At 35.0% G+C, this 20476-nt stretch overlaps 1 protein-coding gene across 1 annotated transcript; it reads right to left on the reverse strand.

The window, feature by feature from the left end:
- Nucleotides 1–18891: 18891 nt before the first annotated feature.
- Nucleotides 18892–19836, reverse strand: LOC123634809 (olfactory receptor 6N1-like). The gene has a single exon (XM_045546526.1). The coding sequence runs from the start codon at nt 19834–19836 to the stop codon at nt 18892–18894; it is 945 nt and encodes a 314-aa protein (XP_045402482.1).
- Between the last annotated feature and the right edge of the window lie 640 nt (nt 19837–20476).

Here is a 20476-nt window from a genome sequence, read left to right on the forward strand (position 1 = left end):
GGTGAGATATCTGCACTCACATATTTATTGTGGCACTATTCACATCGCCACTTTATGTAATAGAATCAACCTAAGTTTCCACCAATGTCTATCTTTCAAACTGAATTGTAAGTTTTATGAGGTCAGAGACCATCTTTATTCCATATGTGACTGTTCAGTGCTATATCCTTATTGCCTAACCCAGTGTCTGGCATGGCGAAGACATTCAATACACTTAATAAATGTATTTAAGCCACATTTATCTCCTAGCTATACTTGTTTAGAGGATTTTATGAGATTCAGTCTGTTTTCCCAGTGTTTTAAGGCATTTTTAAATTTTGATTCTGATTCTGTTATCTCCCCTTTTGTGCATTAACCCACTTTATGTTAACTACAAGTTTGAAAAGTATGCTATTTAGGTTCTTTTCTAGGTTATTAGTAAAACTTTTGAATGTCCCTCTTGATTGAGTAGAGCTCACTGTGAGAGTCTCCCTGCAAAATGTTTCCAGGATGTGTCCATAGGACTGAGATAATGTAAGGAGAGTGAAATGTGAGGTAAAAGCCTTACCAATAATTAAGCAGAACCAAGAAAGACATTATGTAAAATATGCAAAGATGCTGGCTCAGAATTCAGACATCAGTGGGAGATGCCAAATTGGAAACCAACATGAAAGTAAGTGACCATTTATTCATTTGTACTGAGAATATAATTTGTCCTAACATTGTGATTTGATCAGTGTAAAGTTGACCAGTCTACATTCTATAAGATACTATATAAATATAATATGTTAGGGTCAGCAAACTTTTTCTTATAGGGCCAGATGGTAAATATTTTAGACTTTCCAAGCCCTACAGTCTCTGTCACAAGTACTCGACTCAGCCTTTGAAGCAAAATGTAGCCATTGACAATATGTAAACAAATGAATGTGATTTTGCTCTGATAAAATTTTATTTACAAGAACAGACTGCAGATCTTTATTTGGTCATGGGCCATAGTTGGGTCCACCGTTGTAGTTTGGCAACCCATTACATGCATATTTTCTCTCTCTCTAACACACACACATTTTGTTTTGAATAGCATTTCTCTGATTCTAGTGTTTTGAAAATTCTCTCATTTGAAATTATCCCTTATCTCCCTCCCCCAAAAAGAAGTCTTCCAGCTAAAAAAAAAAAAAATCCCCAAGTGCATTTAGAGAAAATACATATTCTCTTACAAGTTTTCCCTTATTTCTTCAATGTACTTTTAAAATATAGACTTTTAGAGCCCCATATCCACTCTGCATCCTGGCACTTAGAACACACAGAGATGGCAGAAATAACTCCAGCAAATTCTGATAAGGACAGTGAGCACAGTGGAAATGTCATATAAACCTCCTTTTGAAGGAAGAAAATAGATATCAGAAGGCTAGCCCACCTATTAAAAAGGAAATAAGCTATAATTGAAAGGAAAGTGTAAAGCATATCACTCGCACATCGAAGTTTATTTAGAAATTTTTATAAATCTTTTGATTATTTATATAGGACTGGTGAACTAGACAATTGTGCCTACTAATCAAATTTAAGCAAAGTTCTTAGATAAGATTAATGTTAACTCTGCCTAGCACAGATCTCATCTGTTTTGTTTCTATGTATTCAAGGAAAGAAGTCAGGACAGTATTGTTGTTAATTTTTATTATGCATATAAAATGCAAACCTTCATGTTTATCATGAGTTGGAAATATTATTTAGTGGATTCTAGGAGGTCATAAAACATGTACAATCTGAAAGATTTATAATGGTTCACAAAATGTATTAATATTTGTGACTAATCATGTCAAAGGTATCTGAACTTGGTGTTTTCCCTCCAAAAAAAGAAAAAAAAGTTTAGTTTTTGTTTTACAAAAGTAAAAATTATAAACATTCAGAACAGCTTTTAATTTTTTTTTTTTTTTTGAGACAGAGTCTCACTTTGTTGCCTGGGCTAGAGTGAGTGCCGTGGCATCAGCCTAGCTCACAGCAACCTCAAACTCCTGGGCTCAAGCTATCCTATTGCCTCAGCCTCCCGAGTAGCTGGAACTACAGGCATGCACCACCACGCCCAGCTAATTTTTTTCTATATATATTTTTAGTTGTCCAGATAATTACTTTCTATTTTTAGTAGAGACGGGGTCTCGCTCAGGCTGGTCTCGAACTCCTGACCTCAAGCGAACCACCCTCCTTCTCTCTCCCAGAGGACTAGGATTACAGGCGTGAGCCACCGCGCCCGGCCCAGCTTTTTATTTTTAAAGTGATAATTGTATTTTACTTTTTCCCTTCTGATCAACTTTGTAGCAATCTTGAAAAAAAAATAAAAGTGCTTCTGGAAATTGTTAAGCTGAACCCAATGTGTAACTTTTTCTAAACTGACACACATCCTAAACTCTTGCTCAGGAATCCAAACTCTGAATATTTTTAAGCTTCTCACATGAATTTAATATACTCCCACGTGGCTTATTTAGCTCTGTTTCTAGAAGCCCACAAGACAAAAGCTTCAGATTCCAGATAGTGCTTTATCATATAAACCAAAATTTTAATTTTAATTTCTTCTAATGCTGTCACCCTCATAGGCTGCTGAGTATGACTAAATTACTTTATAAGTCTTAATCACTTGTTGTCTCCTGCTGGAAACCTCTGTCACACCAATGCCACTTTTTTTTCTTTTCCTTCTTCTTCTTGAATGTCATGAATATTCTTGACCTTGGAGAAAGATGTTAAATTTCCATTAATACCACTTTTGGAATTTTGTATCATTTTATTTTATCAATAAGTCAATTTAGAAAGAATAGATTTTTTTTCCCTAATATTTATTTTCCCCTCCATGAATGTGTTCTGTTCATTATTTAAATGACTTATATAATGACATTAAGTAGAAATTTATAACAATACCCAAAAATGTCTTGAATATCTTTTGTTAGGTACTTTATGTATATTTTGTTAGTTTTTAAAATGCTATCTCTTTAATTACATTTTCTGATTTTTGATGTTATACAATAATAAAATTCACTTTTTTATTGAGTTGTATCAAGCTCATCGACTCTCCATTCTAATGTTAATAATTATTTGTGGTTATCTATGTTTCAACATAAATAAAAATATAATCTACAAATAATTAGTTTTGTTTTTTTCTCTTTCCAGTATTTATGCTTTTAATTTCTGTACTCTTTTTGCTCATTTGATACATTAGCCAGTATCTCCAGTAAAATATCTTTTACATTATAATACGCCTTTATAATGATATACAATGGTTGTCCATATTTTGTGGGTCTATGTGATATTTTAATACATTTATATAATGTGTAATGATCAAATCAGGGTAATTAGGATATCTATCACATGAAACATTTATCTTTTTTATGTTGGGAACACTTGAATTATTCTCTTCTAGTTATTTAGAAATATAAAATAGAGTATTGTTAACTGTAGTCACCCTATTGACTGACGAAATACTAAGTCTTATTTCTCCTATATAATTGTATTTTTGTACCCATTAATCAACTTTCCTTCATTCTCCACTTCCCTACCTTTCCTGGCCTATAGTAACCACCAATCTACTCTCAAGCTTCATGAGATCCATTTCTGTAGCTCCGACATATGAGTGAGAACATGTGATATTTGTCCTTCTGTGCCTGGTTTATTTTGCTTAACATAATTAATTCCAGGTCCATCCATGTTGCTGCAAATGACAGGATTTCATGGCTGAATAACATTCCATTGTGTATATATACATTTTCTTTATCCATTCATCCACCGATGGGCATTTAGGTTGATTCCATATTTTGGCTATTGTAAATAGTGCTGCAATAAACATTGGAGTGCAGATATCTCTTTGAAATGCTGATTTTTTTTTTTTTTGGATATATACCCAGTAGTGGAATTACTAGATCCTACAATAGTTCTACTTTTAGTTGTCTGATAAACCTTCATGCTGGCTTTACTAATTTACATTCTCAACAACAATGTAGAAGCATTTCCCTTTCTTGACATCCTTACCAGCTTTCATTATTCCTTTTTTTTTTTTTTTGGATAAAATCCATTTTAACTGTGGTAAGATGATATCTCATTTTTTGATTTAAATTTCTCTGATGATTAGTGATGTTGGGCTTTTTTCCATATACATAATACCTGCTAGCCATTTGTATGTCTTCTTTTGAAAAATGTCTATTCAGGTCATTGCCAATTTTTTAACAGTATTATTTGCTTGTTTTTCTATTGAGTTGTTCGAGTAGCTCTATATACTGGTTATTAATCTCTCGTCAGATGGATAGTGCACAAATACTTTCTCTGTTCTGTGGATTGTTCCTTCATTTTGTTGATTGATTCCTTTGCTGTACAGAAGCTTTTTATTTTTTAATTATTATTCTATTTTAGAGGCAGGATCTCACTCTGTCACCCAGGCTAGAGGGCAGTGGTGCAAATACAGTTCACTCTAACCTCCAACTCTTGAGCTCAAGTGAGCCTCCTGCCCCTGCCTCCTGAGAAGCTGAGATTACAGGCACGTGCCACCATTCCTGGCTAATTTTTAGAGGTGGAGTCTCACTATGTTGCCCAGGCTGGCCTCAAACTCCTGGCTCCAAATAACCCTCCCACCTCAGCCTTCCAAAGTGCTAGGATTACAAGTGTGAGTCCCCACACCCAACCTACAGAAGCTTTTTAGCTAAATGTAATACCATTTGTCTATTTTTGCATTTGTTGCCTGTGCTTTTGAGATCCTACTGAAAAAATCTTTGGCTAGATTAATGTCCTGGAGTGTTTCCCCAGTGTTTTATTTTGGTAGTTTCATAATTTCAAGTCTTAGATTTAAGTCTTTATTTGATTTTTGTATGTAGTCAGGATAGGAGTCTAATTTCATTCTTCTGCATATGGCTATGTGGTTTTCCCAATACCAGTTATTAAAAAGACTGTCCTTTCCCCAATGCATGTTCTTTAGCCTTTGTCAAAAATGAGTTGGCTATAAATAAATGAATTTATTTCTGTGCTCTCTACTCTGTTCCGTTGGTCTATGTATCTGTTTTTATGCCAATACCATGTTGTTTTGGTTATATAGTTATGTAGTATATTTTTAAATCAGGTGGTGGTATGTCTCCAACTTTGTCCATTTTGTTCATGATTGCTTTTGCTATTCATAGTCTTTTGTGGTTCCATATAGATTTTAGAGTTGTTTTTTTCTATTTCTGTGAAGAATGTCATTGGTGTTTTGACAGGGATTTCATTGAATCTGTAGATCACTTTGGGTAATGCTGATATTTTAACAATATTAATTTTTCCTATCCATGAGCGTGGAATATCCTTTTATTTCTTGTGTCTCCTTCAGTTATTTTCATTACTGTTTTATAATTTTTCTTATAGATCTCTTTCAGTTCTTCAGTTAAATTCATTCCTCAGTGTTTTATGTATTTTTTGTACCTATTGTTAATGAGATTGGTTTCTTGATTTTTTTCCCATTGTTTATTGTTGGCATATATAAATACTACTGATTTTTGTATGTTGATTTTGTTTTCTTCAACTTTACTGAATTCATTTATCAGTTCTAGTAAAATTTATTTTTGGTGGAGTCTTTAGGTTTTTCTAAATAAAAAATCATGTTCTTTGCAAACAAGGATAATCTAACTTCTTTCTTTTCAAGCTAGATGCCCGTTGTCTCTTTCTCTTGCCTGAGTGCTTTGGATAGGACTTCCAGTATTACAGAAAACGCTTGTTTTGTTCCAGATCATAGATGAAAGGCTTTCAATTTTTTCCTTATTCAGTATGGTTTAGTCCTGAGTTTTGTCATCTATGACTTTTATTGTTTTGAGATATGTTCTTTCTATACCCAGTTTGTTAAGGATTTTTATCATAAAGTAATGTTAGATAAAATTTATTTTCATCAAATTTCATCTATTGCTTTTTCAAAATCTATTGAAATAATCATGTGTCTTTTTTTCATGGTTCTGTTTATATGATATATAACATTTATTGATTTGCATATGTTGAACCATCCTTATATCCCAGGTATGAATCTCATTGATCATATTCAATGATCTTTTCATTGTGTTGTTGAATTTGGTTTGCCAGTGTTTTGTTGAGTATTTTTGCATCTATATTCATGAGGGATATTCACCTGTAGTTTTATTTTTTTGCTGTGTCCTTGTCTGGTTTTGGTATTAAGGGAATACTTGCCTTATAGAATGAGTTTGGAAATATTCCAGTCCCCTCAAATTTTTTGAAGAGTTTGAGTAGAATTGTTATTAGTTCTTTAGATGCTTGGTAGAATTTAGCAGAGAAGCCATCAGGCCCTGGGATTTCCCTTGATAGGATAGTTTTTATTATAGCTTCAATCTTGTAACATATTATTGGTTTGCTCTATTACTTGATGATTCAATCTTAATAAGTTTTATGTCTACATGAATTTATCTATTTCTTCTAGGTTTTTCAATTTGTTGTGGTATATTTGTTTATAACAGTCTCTAATGATTCTTTGTATTTTTGTGGTATCAGTTTTTGTGTCTACTTTTTTATTTCTGATTTTATTCATCTGGATTTTCTCTCTGTTCTTCTTAGCCTAACTAAAACTTTGCTGATTTTGTGTATCTTTTTAAAAAATCCACTTTTTATTTTTTAATCTTTTTTTATTTTTTAGTGTCAATTTCATTTATTTCTGTTCTCATCCTTATTATTTCTTTCCTTCTACTAAGGAAAGAGTTTGGTTTGTTCTTGCTTTTCTTATTACTTGAAGTAAATGGTTAGGTTGTTTATTTGAAGTCTTTCTACTTTTTTGATGTAGAAAGTTTGTTGCTATTAACTTCCCTGTTACTAATGCTTTCTTTGTTTCCTGTAGATGTTCATGTGTTATATTTCTATTTTCATTTGTTTCAAGAAAGTTTTAAATTTTCTTCTTAATTTCTTCATTGGTCATTCAGGAGCATGTTATCGAATTTCCATGTGCTTGTGTAGTTTTTAATGTTCCTCTTGTTATCAATTTCAAGCTTTATTCCATTGTGGTCAGAAAAGACAAATTCTGTTTCTATTCTTTGCTCTATATTGGTAAATTAATCATCAGCATTGTTGAAATGTACAGTTATATGACATATAGAGTAATGAAAATATTAGAAAGCTAACTAATTTGTGTGACCTTACACATTAAATATTTTTAAGGTATAGTCTTACTATAAAACTCACAAACTCTGATGGCCTCAACCTACTTCTTAAAGAGTGAGACTGATTTTAAATGAAAGTGGTTCTCTCATTTTATTTTTGTTGGTAGCCAAATAAAACAAATTAATCCACATGGAGAAAGTGAATTTTTTAGAAGAAAAAACTACAAGGTAAAAAACAAAAAAAAAATCTTCATATGATTTTGACCTTTTTGAATTTGTTGGTATTTGTCATGTGGCCTAAATACATGGTCTATTCTGGAAACTGTTCCATGTGCTGATGAGATGAATGTGTATTCCAGAGTAATTAGGTGAAATGTTCTGCAAATATCAGTTAGTTCTATTTGGTCTAGTTTGTAGTTTAACTCCAGTGGAGTTTTTTTTGTTTTCATTTTTTTTTTTTTTTTTTATTTTCTGTCTGGATAATCTGTCATTACTGAGAGTGGAGCTTTGACATTCACTATTATTATTGTATTGCAGTCTATCTCTTCTTTTAGATCTATTAACTTGCTTTATATATTTGGGCATTCCTGTGTTGGATACAATGATATTTGAAATTGTTATATCGTCTTGCTAAATTTACCCCTCTATCATAATATAGTGACATTCTTTATCTCTTTTTACAGTCTTTGATTTATAGTGTCTTTTATCTAATATAAATATAACTACTCCTGCCCTTTTTTGGTTTCCTTTTGCATGGATATCTTTGTCTACCCTTTCATGTTCAGTCTACAGAATATGTTCATGTTCTATCTTTATAGATGAAGTAAGTTTCTCGTAGGCAGCATATAGTTGGGGTTTCTTTATTTATCCATTCAGCTACTCTATGATTTTATTTGGAAAAATGAGTCCATTTAGATTCAGTGGTAATACTGATAGGAAAGGATTGACTACTCCTTTTTGGTTATTTGATTTCTAGTAGTTTTGTAATTCCTCTCTTTCTTTTTTCCTTACTTACTGTCTTCCCTTTGTGGGTAAGTGATTTTCTCTGATAGTATGTTTAAATTCATTGCTTTTTGTTTTTAGTACATTAATTATAAGTTTTTGCTTTGTAGTTATGAAGTTTACAAAAACATTATATATATGTGTGTATATATATATATAAGAAGTTATTTTATATAGATGACAACTTACCTTTGATCACAAAAAAAGAAACAAAGGAAAAACTAACAAACCTCTATACTATTACTTCATCCCCCACACAAACATTTTGACTTTCTTTGCCTCAATTTATGCATTTTTATATTGCCTATCTCTTAACAAGTTGCTGTAGCTATTACTGTTTTGGATAGATTCGTCTTTTACTCTTCATACCAAAGTGGATTGCATACCAAAGTATTCTGAGTTTGTGTACATATTTTACCAGTGGGTTTTATACCTTCACATGATTTCTTTTTGTACATTAGTGTTTTTACTTTTAGATTGAAGAACTCCCTTTAGCACTGCAAGACAGTTCTAGTGATGATGATGAATTCCCTCAGTTTTTGTTCATCTAGGAAAGACTCTCTCTCCTTCATGTTTGAAGGATAACTTTGTTGGACACGGTATTCTTGGTTGGTAGGCATTTTCTTTCAGTCCTTTGAATATGCCATCTCACACCCTCCTGGCATGTATGACTTCTGTTGGGAAGTCTGTTGCCAAATTGGGGTTTATTCATATATTATTTGTTTATTTTCTCTTGTTTATTTTAGGATCCTCTCTATTTCCATGATCATTGAGAGTTAAATTATTATATGCATTGGGACAGTCTTATTTGGTTTGAATATATTTGGTGATCTCTGACCTTCCTGTGTCTGGATATTTATATCTTTCTCAAGTTTTGAAAAGTTTTCTGTTATTATTTCTTTAAATAAGCTTTTAACCCTTGCTCTTACTCAGCTCCTTCTTGAACATAAAGATTTGGAGTTAATTTTCTAGATCTTGTGGATGATCTTTGTTTCATTTCATTTTTTCTTTTTTCTCATCTGACTCTATTTGTATATTTACAAATAGTCTGCCTTTGGCTCACTGATTCTTTACTCTGCTTGATTCATTCACTGTTGGGAGCCTCTAATAAATATTTGAGTTCATCAAATATGTTTCCCAGTTTCAGGATTTCTGTTTGTTTTTTCAGTATTATATCAATCTCTCAGTTTGTCTAATAAATTTCTGAATTGATTTTATTTGTTTTTTTGGAGACCACTGACTTTTCTTAAAAACTGCTATTTTGAATTCTTGATCAGGAAACTCGTCTATCACAGTTTCATTAGGGTCAGTCACTGACTCCTTGCTTTGCTTATTTGAGGAGGTCATGATTCTCTGTTTGCTCTTATTTCTTACAGATGATACATCTTCACATTGAAAGATTTATTCCAATCTTCTCTGTCTGGCTTGTTTTTTGTCTTTTTTTTTTTTTAATACATATGTTTCCTTAGAGATTTCTTCACAATTTTACCTGTTGAATATATTTTTTGCTAGATCACTGTCTCCTTTTCAGCACTAGATGGTGATGTAAGCTCAGGTTTCCCTCATCTCTAGCAAATGTTTGGAGCACTGCCCTTTCAGGATGTGGGAGATGTGAAAGGGGATACTCAAGTGTTGTGGGAAGGCTAGCTAGGGGTTCATGCCCAGGGTGCCCATGAAACATATATCCTGCAGTGTGGTGCCATTCAACAGCAAGTTTGATTTGGCATGCCCTTTGAGATACAAAGCTGAGTTTCCTGGGCTGGAGATGTTAGTTCCATGTACCCTGCCCTTTGTCTCTGTCCTCAGGAAATTTTCTTTCTGTAGGTACTCAAAATACTTTCTGTGGGTTGAGACAGAGATAGTCTCCTACCAGGGAACCAAAGATGTTGTGAAAGCTGAGTTTCCATCTCAATCTCTTTTTTCCAGTGTAGAAACTGTAAGCCAGGGTGAAATTTTCCAAATACTTTGTACCTAACAGATAGAAAGAAAGGTGTCACAGATTTAAAGTCTAATTATTCTCCATCTGCACAGTTTTTCTCACTTCTCTGTGGCCCTGGGAACTGTCTCATACTCATATTTGGGTTCTAGAGTATTGCTGATAATATTCTGTGGGTTGTGTATTTATTTTTGTTTTTCTCTGGGAGAAAGAATAAATCTAGCTTGCTCCTACTTTAAATTTTGGTGACATGTCATATCTCTGCTGTACTTCATGAAATAGAAGTTATTTTAGCCATTAATCTTGTTTTTTTTTTAATCTTAAAGCACATGTTTTTTCACACTTCACATTAGGTCTGCTGCATAATTTTAAAGGGTCCCCTTTATTAAGACAAGAACACTTCTTGCAATCTGTAGTTTTGCTATTGTTCTTTAATTTTTAAAATTATGTATGGTGACTAAATGTTTTTTTATTCCTTCATCTAATGAAATAATCATGTTTTTTCCTTTTAATTTGTTAATGTGATAAATCAGATTATTACTTTTCAAATATTAATTAATTTTATATTCCTGTGATAAATCAAACTCAATCAAAATCACTTAATACAGATTATTTGTTTGGAGTTGTAGTATTTGGAGGGAGAATTTCCCATGTATATTAATGAATGATATTGTCTTCTAATTTTTTTATATAAATGATTTTGTTTATTTTGGAATTAGTAATAGGTTTCCTTCATAAAATACATTGTTTGGCTGTGTTTCCAGTATTTCTATTCTCTGAAGAGTTTTTGTAAAAATAAGGATTATGTTTTTCTTTAATATTTGATAGAGCTCACTTAAGTATTGTGAACTTAATATTTTCTTTCTAGTAAATTTTTAACTTATAATTCAGTATTATTTGGATTTTATATTTCTTCTGACTGATGTTGATATTGCTAATTTTCAATTTTTCTACAAATGAATCCAATTTGAAATTTTAATTAATTGGCATACATTATTAATATCATCTTATTGTAATTTTAAACTTTGTTGTATCTGTAGTTATAACAATTTTACATTCTTAAACTTTTTTATTTTTACTTTTATCTCCACTTTATTCTTTATTAGTCCTGTCAAGAGTTTATTTTGTGCTGGGTACAGTGGCTCACACCTGTCATTCTAGCATTTTGAGAGGCCAATGCAGGAGGGTTGCTTAAGGCCAGGAGTTCAAAAACAGCCTGATCAAGAGCAAGACTCCATCTCTACAAAATATAGAAAAATTAGCCAGGTGTGGTAGCGTGCACCTGTAGTCCTAGCTACTCAGGAAGCTAAAGAAGGAGAATAGCTTGAGCTCAGGAGTTTAAGGTTGCAATGAACTATGATGATGCCACTGCACTGTAGGCCAGGAGACAGTGAGACCCTGTCTCAAAAAAGGAAAAAAAAAGAGTTTATTTAATTTTTTTACAGAAAATAAATTTTTTATTTAAATATAATTTTTGTTGTATATTTATTTTTATTATATTAATTTCTGCTCTCATATTTATTAATTTCTTCCTTGTACTACCTTTTACCTCCTGATATTATTTTTCTAATTTCTCAATCTGAATGTTTAGTTAATTAATTTTGGAATTTTTTTTATAATGTAAACACTTTGGGCTATAAAGTTCTAGGAAGCACTTTGGCTTTATTCCAAAAGTTCTGAAATTATGATTTTTATTATAATTCAGGTCTAAATGTTTTCTATCTTCCCCTATAATTTCTTCTGAGACTCTTACTGTATAGAATGTTTTTTAAAATATCAAATACATGAACTTGTTAAATTTATCATTTAGCTATTTATTTCTACTTTATCATTATTATAAGCAGAAGTCTATATTATATTAATATTATTAATTTTTTAACTGTATAGAGACTGGTTTTATGGCTTAGCATTTGTTTAATTCCACTTGTGCCTGAAGTTCATCTGTATTCCATATACTTTCATTAGGTAGATTTTGCTAATTATTCTCTTCAAATCTTTTATACCTTTTCTTATGATTTATCTGGCCGGTATTTTAATTACTCATCGGAGGGACTTCAAACATCTTACTATGATATTGGGTGTCCCAAGTTTTCTCGTGGTTCTCCTCTGCAGCATGGAAAGCCACAGGCCTCCTTCCACTACATGGAAGAGCAAAGCAGAGCACACAAACTTGGCAGGTGGCTCCCGAGGAGAAGAGCAGAGGAAAGAACTGGGCAACACATGTGCAGTTGCCCCCTCAGGCTCACCAGCAGATGAGATCAGTAGTTCTCAAACCTTAACTAGCACTCAAATAATCTTGAGGTTTGTTTAAACACAGATTGCTAGACCACATCCTCAAAGTTTCTAATTTATTAGATCTGGTATGCCCATTCTCATTAATATAAAAATCTTTATCTATGTTAAGGTTTATCTGAGAAGATTCCAGATGATTTGTTGAGCCTCATTTCTCCCACAGTTGATCAGTGTCTGGGAAAAGTTTAAAAAGATTTTGTGACTTGTTCACTAAGTGAGTCCAAGAACTGAATAAGTTACCTATAAAACTTTGACATTATTTTTCACTTTTGTGACTGTAAACAACAAAATACCATCACAATAATCACCCTGCAAGCTCATAACAATCATGTTTAAGAGGATTTTCCATTACTTACATCACCACAACCATTACTATCACACAGGCCATTCTCGTGAGAGTAATCCACTTTTTCCTTAACACCTTTATTTATATCCACATCCTCAATATTTTTTTTTTTTATATTTTTTTTTTTGAGACAGAGTCTCACTTTGTTGCCCGGGCTAGAGTGAGTGCCGTGGCCTCAGCCTAGCTCACAGCAACCTCAAACTCCTGGGCTTAAGCGATCCTACTGCCTCAGCCTCCTGAGTAGCTGGGACTACAGGCATGCGCCACCATGCCCGGCTAATTTTTTTCTATATATATATTTTAGTTGGCCAGATAATTTCTTTCTGTTTTTAGTAGAGACGGGGTCTCGCTCAGGCTGGTCTCGAACTCCTGACCTCGAGCAATCCACCAGCCTTGGCCTCCCAGAGTGCTAGGATTACAGGCGTTAGCCACCGTGTCCGGCCCACATCCTCAATATTTTCATCAAAAGTCTTGATATTAGCATCTGAGCTCTGATCTCAGCATGTACTATCTTTGAATGTGTACTTGGATGAATATGGACTCCAGATATATAATGGAATAATAGCATTTATTTGTTGGAATTAAGGTATTTGAATCATTCATAGATCCAAATGTACCTCCATTTTTCAGAATCAGACGTTAGTACAACGCAGTTGCTAAATTAAATTTAAGATAAGGAGGTAACCGTAGAAGATTAACAAGAAGATCACATTAAATGGAAGGAAAGCATTGTATGTTCTCATATCAAATGAGAAACGCTTCCTGCAGGAGCTGAAGATTTGTGAGCCAAAGGGAAGGAAGATATTTGCTTCTGAGAGTTCTAAAGTAACTTCAGGATTGGAAGAGTTTCTTGAGTGCTTGGACAATCCGAGCGTCTCATTCAATCTTAATGAGAACTTAGCCTACATCACGTTTCCTGTGAAATACCTGACCTTTCTCCAGGATGGATGGTTGCAACAGCTCTTCATTAAATTACTGCATCTCCCACAGTCCTAAACACCCTTTGTTTTCATTTTTATTTCATGGATGTATAGATCAGCCATTTATACAGACTCTTCAAATGAATAATTGTGCTGCATTTTGATACTTGTTCTTATTCTTCCATATATCACATCTCACTGGTATTTCTACATTGGTTTTTTGTAAGCCAGACTCTGAGACAGACTTTCCTCATCATTTCTATTGTCCACTTGTATATCTGGAAGGCTTGCCATTAACTGTGTAGATTACAATACCCACACAGTCTCCCTCAGAAGACTATCAGTGTTACATCAATACCTGAGCATAGGAATCAGAGATTATCTAGAATCAGTTAGTGCAGAATACAAAAGGATTAAGGCTTCCACATGTAGTCCTTGCCTAGCCAAGAGCTTTTTTTCTTCTCTCTCATATTACCATCTGTCAGTAAAGAGTGGTTATTTAGCATTTATTCTGTATCAGAAATAGAGTGAGAGAAAAGAACAAGTCCTGATACTTCCATCAAGTAATTCAGATTTGGGGACAAAGATGATATCTAAAATTATCAATGATAAAAACTTAAGTGAAGAAAAGTAGAATTCAACATGTTCAAAAATTCATGGTATCATTGCTCATATTTGAAAAAACAGCATATGTTTAGTAGAAATTAGAAATGGAATAGATGAATGATTTTGAAGTAAGAGGATTATAAGTAATTTTAAAATCATATTCACCTAAACATTTTTAATGTGCTATGTTAATATGTAGTACATTATTTTAAAATACATGATTTAGAGGTTAGAAAAAATGATATCAAGTACAACTAATGTGAGAAATAGAGGAAATCACAATAATTCATTTATTCATTCATTTAATGTATTTTTAAACATCTTTTATGTACCAGGCCTCATTTTAGGAATGGGGGAAAATGAGATGTATAAAACACTGTCCGTTTCCTCAAAATGTTTACTGTAAAGTGGGGGGAGACACACCCTAAAATCAGCTAATTATATTAAAAATTGAAGTTTTTAAAAATGTAAGAAACAATTTAAACATCATACATAATAAGATAAATTTGGCACTTAAAACTACTATGAGGCCGGGCACGGTAGCTCACGCCTGTAATCCTAGCACTCTGGGAGGCCGAGGCAGGCGGATCGTTTGAGCTCAGGAGTTCGAGACCAGCCTGAGCAAGAGCGAGACCCCGTCTCTACTAAACATAGAAAGAAATTATACGGACAGCTAAAAATATATACAGAAAAATTAGCTGGGCATGGTGGTGCATGCCTGTAGTCCCAGCTACTCGGGAGGCTGAGGCAGTAGGATTGCTTGAGCCCAGGAGTCTGAGGTTGCTGTGAGCAAGGCTGACGCCATGACACTCTAGCCCGGGCAACAGAGTGAGACTCTGTCTCAAAAAAAAAAAAAAAACTACTGTGATATGAGATATCATTTATCAATTTTTATATTTACAAAGATTCAAAAGTTTTTTGAAACATACTTTATTGAAGTTGCAATGGAGAAACACAATTGCATCCATTGTTGGTTGGAGAACAAAGTAGCATAATCCCTTTTGAGGAAAATTTAGGAATATTTACCCAAATTGCATGAGCAGTTAGAAATATTTACCAAAATTACAAATAACCCAGGTATCCCACTTCTATAAAGGTGTATGCAAATATACAAAGAGATGTATATACAAAATATTCATTGTAGCTCTGATTTTAATGGCCAAAGACTCGAATCAACACAAGAGTCCTTCAGAGAGGGTTAGTTAAATTAAATACACAATGAAATACTATGGAACTATTTTTAAAAATGAGATGGTACCCTCTGCAAGAAAATAGGAGTATCTCCAAGATTTCTTGTTAAGAAAAATAAAAGTGACGATAGAAAAAATTCTATACTATGGCACCTTATGCATAAGAATGGGGAATTATAAAATGTTCATATCTTCTATATTTCACTTATAGAAACACTGTAATCTTAGGGAAAAACTATAAAAGGTGAGATGAGAAGTAAAGAGGAACAGATGGGTTGAGGAACTGGGGCAAGACTTCTTAGGTAAATCATTTAGATTGCTTTGTTTCTTGAACCTTTTAGGTATATTATTTATTGAAGCAAATAAGCTATTTTAAAAAAAAACTATGTAAGTGAAGTGATGTATTGTGGTCATATGTACTTGATTATCCAAGACAACTCTGGTTTATATCTGATGTCCCAGGGTACATTAATATCATAGCATCTCCTTTTGCTCTCTGATATGCTTGAGTTTGGACTGTACACTGTATACATTCTTCGTGACAGCATGTTAGCCTTAATGCTAGTACAGAGTAAGTGGTTTTATTATGCTGTCTTAGACCCAGCTTCTTATTGTCCGCCCTACCATAGTCACTACCTAGATGTCACAATGGAAGAAGTGGCCAAAAGTCAGGCCTTACCTTGGACGTTTACCCTCATATGTCACACACCGAGCTACTGCTTTTCAAATAGCTTTTCTTCATACCATAGCACTTGTAAAAAGTGATAAATTTTCAGGGCACACTAAGGTGAACAGAAAGTCTGCTTACTGCCAGAGGCAACCAGTAGAGGGACTTTAATTCCCTTAGGCCCTATCTGACCATTCAAGGTGTATGTGTTAGGGGTGGAAACTCAGTGACACAGCACATCTGTTATTTATTTCTGCTGGGAAGCTTGGCACTAAGGATGACCTAAGCTTTGTATTCTAAAGGGAAAAACCTAATGAGGTTTCAAGACAGGAAACGATTGTAGAATGAAAGGCAAGAGGAGTTTGCAGTTATGAACTGATCTAAGAAAGAGATTACCTCCTGGTGGAGTTGTAGGAGGGGCACTCAATCTCTATCACACTTATTTGAGTCTTAAGAATTCATTCATTCATTCATTCGTTTGTTCAAATATGAGTAAATACCAAGCACTGTAGTAGAAATCAATAGTGAGGTATAGGCTGCCTTGAGTTATTAAATCATGACTTATGTCTCCAAAACAGGATCGTAAGTGGCCCATGATCACCGCACAGTATACACTCCACAGATAGTATTAATAATTAATTATCTTATTATGTTACAATAATTATAGCTATTATTATTACTATGACAACCCACAGAGCATTAATTAATGTAACCCAAGGCATTTCAGAGACAAGCAGTTTTGAGCCCTTCTTTAGTGCTGTCATCACAGGAAAAATGAAGTTTTTGTTGAGCCCACAACCATTCCTGCAAAATATGTAGTGTGTGTGAAGTGAGCTACAAAAGGAGAGAAGGGATAGCAGCTCAAAAGCAACAGTCGTGGCAGGCCAGCAGGATGAAGTATAGCACCTTGCATTTAGGGAAACAGCATGAAAGCAGGGAACACTGCTCAGGTTATGCAAAGACTACTTTGGACACTTAGTTTAAAAGGAGAAGCTTCATCTGGCGTGTTACCAAGTCTACTGACCCCACACATAATAAGAATGTGAGACCTGTGTAAAAGTAAGCATTCTCAAGGAAATAAATCCCCACTATAGAAGTGGATGTGGAAAACTTTGAGGTAATAATGATTAATATTTAAACAGTGTTTAAAGTTCTATCATTGTCCCCACTTTACATATAAGAAAACTGAGGTACATGGAAGGTAAGTGTATCACATAAGGCACACAATAAGCAAAGGGCAGCGTTAATGTTTGAACACAAGCAGAAAGCCTTCAAGGTACATGCTCTAGCCACCACACTGTCCTATCTCTGGGACGATAAGGCTAACTTATTTATTGAACACTTAGTATGTGTTATTTAAGTTAACTGTAGAGCACTTTGTTGTTATAGACATTTTAAAGAAAACAAAATTTAGGTAAGAGAGAAGTTATGTTTTTTGCCAGAGATCATATAGGCAAAAAAATGGCAAAATTTGAATGTGGACCAACACCTTTCCCTTTCTGCCTTGGATATTCAGATCTTACCAGTTGGAGCCTAGTTCAGGTCCCACTTTCTTTAAGAAGTGCTGCAATCATAGAATCAAAACTCCCTCACCAGAAAGGAATGGGGTCTGTCACCTCCCTGCCATCCTCTTATTTTGCAGACAGAGAGAATGAGGCTGAGGAAGTCTTGCCAAGGTCTCCCACCCAGCCGGAGTGGGTCTAGGGTTGAATTCCTGTCTCCTTACAGTAAGTCCAACAATCTTTCTAATTTTATTGTGTAAATATTGGGATATTTCTCCTTATTCAGGAGGATAATATGGAGATTAAATTAAAAATATTTGAAAATAGCCATTACTGTTTCTGGCATAGGACAGACATACAAAAAGTAATTGATTTGGTTTTCACCAGTGGAATATGTAAGAATGAGAAAAATGGAGAGTATTCAAGACCTATGCAGTACCTAGTCTCTGCAAAGGTTTTGCTCCTGTTTTTTTCAATAATTATCCGACCATTCTTTAACAGGCACTTGGCCTTCAATTCACACATCATTAAAGTATGGAGATTGAACTTAATTAATTTCAAAATTCTGCTCAGCAGAAGAAATGACAGGGGAGCTGGGGAGAAAAGAGGTGATAGGACGTGATCAGAGCTTTTATCCCTACTTTCTATTTTTATTCTCAATTCTACTTGGTATGTGTACTTTATATATAAAACTTGCAAAGTTTTTCATTTGTTTATTTGCTGCTTCTTTTTTTACATATGCTCAAGATCATTTTTAAGATGTATTCCTTGATATTGGAAGAGAACTCTGACAACACCCTCATCTCCAATACACTACTTTTGCCACATAAGAAAGTAAATTATTTTCTCTAGCTTTCAGCACCCGCCTTGGCAGTTCTTTCCTCCATTAAGCTACTTTTGGTCCCATGATAACCCAGAATCATTGGATTCCACAAACTAATAAGATTTCTGACCATGGCTCACTGCTCCACATCTGAAACTACACAAACTATAATTTCAGTCTCTTGGTTGCCAACCTTGTTTTCCACTTCCTTAGCTTTTCTCCAGGAATCCTATCTTAAGTAAAGTTGCCACTCCTAGCTCTAGTCTGACTTTTTTTCTTTCGGTACTGCACTGTCTCTCTAAGTCATAAATTCAGCTAAAACCCTTGCCCAGTGTCAGTTTTTTCCTCCTCTGTGGCGTTCCTTCCCCATTAGAATGGGATGGAATCAGAAACCATAACTCCTTTCTTTCTACATCTTTCAGCTCTGATTAATCCAGGAAAAGGTATGTGCAGCGTGTTTGTCTGACCAGATAATTGACTAACCAACCAGCTGATTCTCATAGTTACTAAGAAACTGGGTTATGACAAATGAGAGCATCAGGGTTCCCTCAAAATAGTTCCAATCCTGTCAGTGACCCTCCTCACAGCCTCCTTCACCTCCTTGTTGCGAAGGCTATAGATGATGGGGTTGAAAAAAGGAGTAAGCAGGGCATACACCAAGGCAATAAGCTTGTCTGTGCCCTCGGGTTGACTCCCAGGGGAGCCTACATATACTGTGAAGGCAGAAGCATAGAATAGTGCCACCACAGTCACATGGGAAGAACAGGTGGAAAAGGCCTTGGCACGACTGGCAGCTGAGGGCAGCTTCAGCACAGCTTTCAGGATGCCTCCATAGAGTCCCAAAATGAGCACAAAGTTGCACCCAGTTGCTAAACCAATCACTGCCCCATGAACTCGAGCATACCAGCCTGTGTCCACACATGCCAACCGCATTAGTGGTGCCAAGTCACAAAAGTAATGGGCCACCTTCTTCAAGCAGAAAGGCAGAGTGGCAGTGAGGCTGGCTGGCACAAGTGCAGCTGAAAAGCCAGCCACCCAAGTGGCCCCAGCCAGCCATAACTGGACCTGTCTGCTCATGAGTGCATGGTAGTGCAGAGGGCGGCAGATGGCAAGGTAGCGGTCCAGTGCCATGACACCCAACAGGTAGCATTCAGTCATGCCCAAGGAATGGAAGACATATAGCTGGATAAAGCACGCAGTTGATGAGATGGGTGAACACCCATGTAGCAAGCTATGCAGCAGTGTGGGCACTGTGGTGCTGACATACCAGACCTCTACAAAAGAGAGGACACTGATAAAGAAGTACATGGGTGTGGACAGTCCAGAATCTGCCTGAACCAGGACAATAATGAATGTGTTCCCTGCAAGAGTAAGGAGATAGATGCACAGGGTCCCCAAGAAAGCAAGAGATCGTAAGGTCCCAGTGGTAGTGAAACCAGCAAGGATGAAACTCTGGGTCCAGGAATGGTTGACATGATCCATGATTCCTAGGATAAAGGGGTAAAGATAGCATGTGAACTACTCCAAGGTTTTTCCTCAATTCAGAAAATTTTCCTAGTACCAAGAACATCAAATGTGAGCACCTTAAAGGAACCTGGACATTGTCTAACCAATGCTCCTCACTTTGAAATGCAGGAGCTGCAGCCCCAATGGCAGAAATGATTGGTCCCATATCATAGTCTGTTGGTGACAGGGCTGGAACTAGAAACCAAGGCTCCTGATCTCAATTTAATCTTTTTCTATGTTGTAACCTTGGGCTCTAGAGACTGACGCAACTGGATTTATCTTCTGCTCCACTATGAAATAACAGGAGAGAGAGAAAATTCCTACTGCTGTCCCTCTTGCAGTTTCCAATGATAAAATAACCAGCAATACTGGGCTGTGGAGAAGGGAGGAAAGGTCTCCTGAAAGTGACTGTTGAGGCCTCTTTCAACAAGCCTCTCCAGAGTTCATAGACCATTCTGGAAAGGGCTAGAAGTAGAAGAAATGGGAAGTGAAAGAAATGCACAAGCTCTGAGAACAATCTCTGAAATCCTAGGCCCTGGCACCTGATGAAAATTTACCCAGAAGATACTCTGTGCCTTTTAAAAAATGATCCCCAAAGGAGACATGTGCCAGGAAT

Source organism: Lemur catta, chromosome 3 (genome assembly GCF_020740605.2).
Source record: "Lemur catta isolate mLemCat1 chromosome 3, mLemCat1.pri, whole genome shotgun sequence".
Taxonomy (NCBI): domain Eukaryota; kingdom Metazoa; phylum Chordata; class Mammalia; order Primates; family Lemuridae; genus Lemur; species Lemur catta.

What these genes read in the sequence shown, in the direction of transcription:
- LOC123634809 (XM_045546526.1), bottom strand. Translation starts at nt 19,836, where the DNA reads ATGGATCATGTCAACCATTCCTGGACCCAGAGTTTCATCCTTGCTGGT.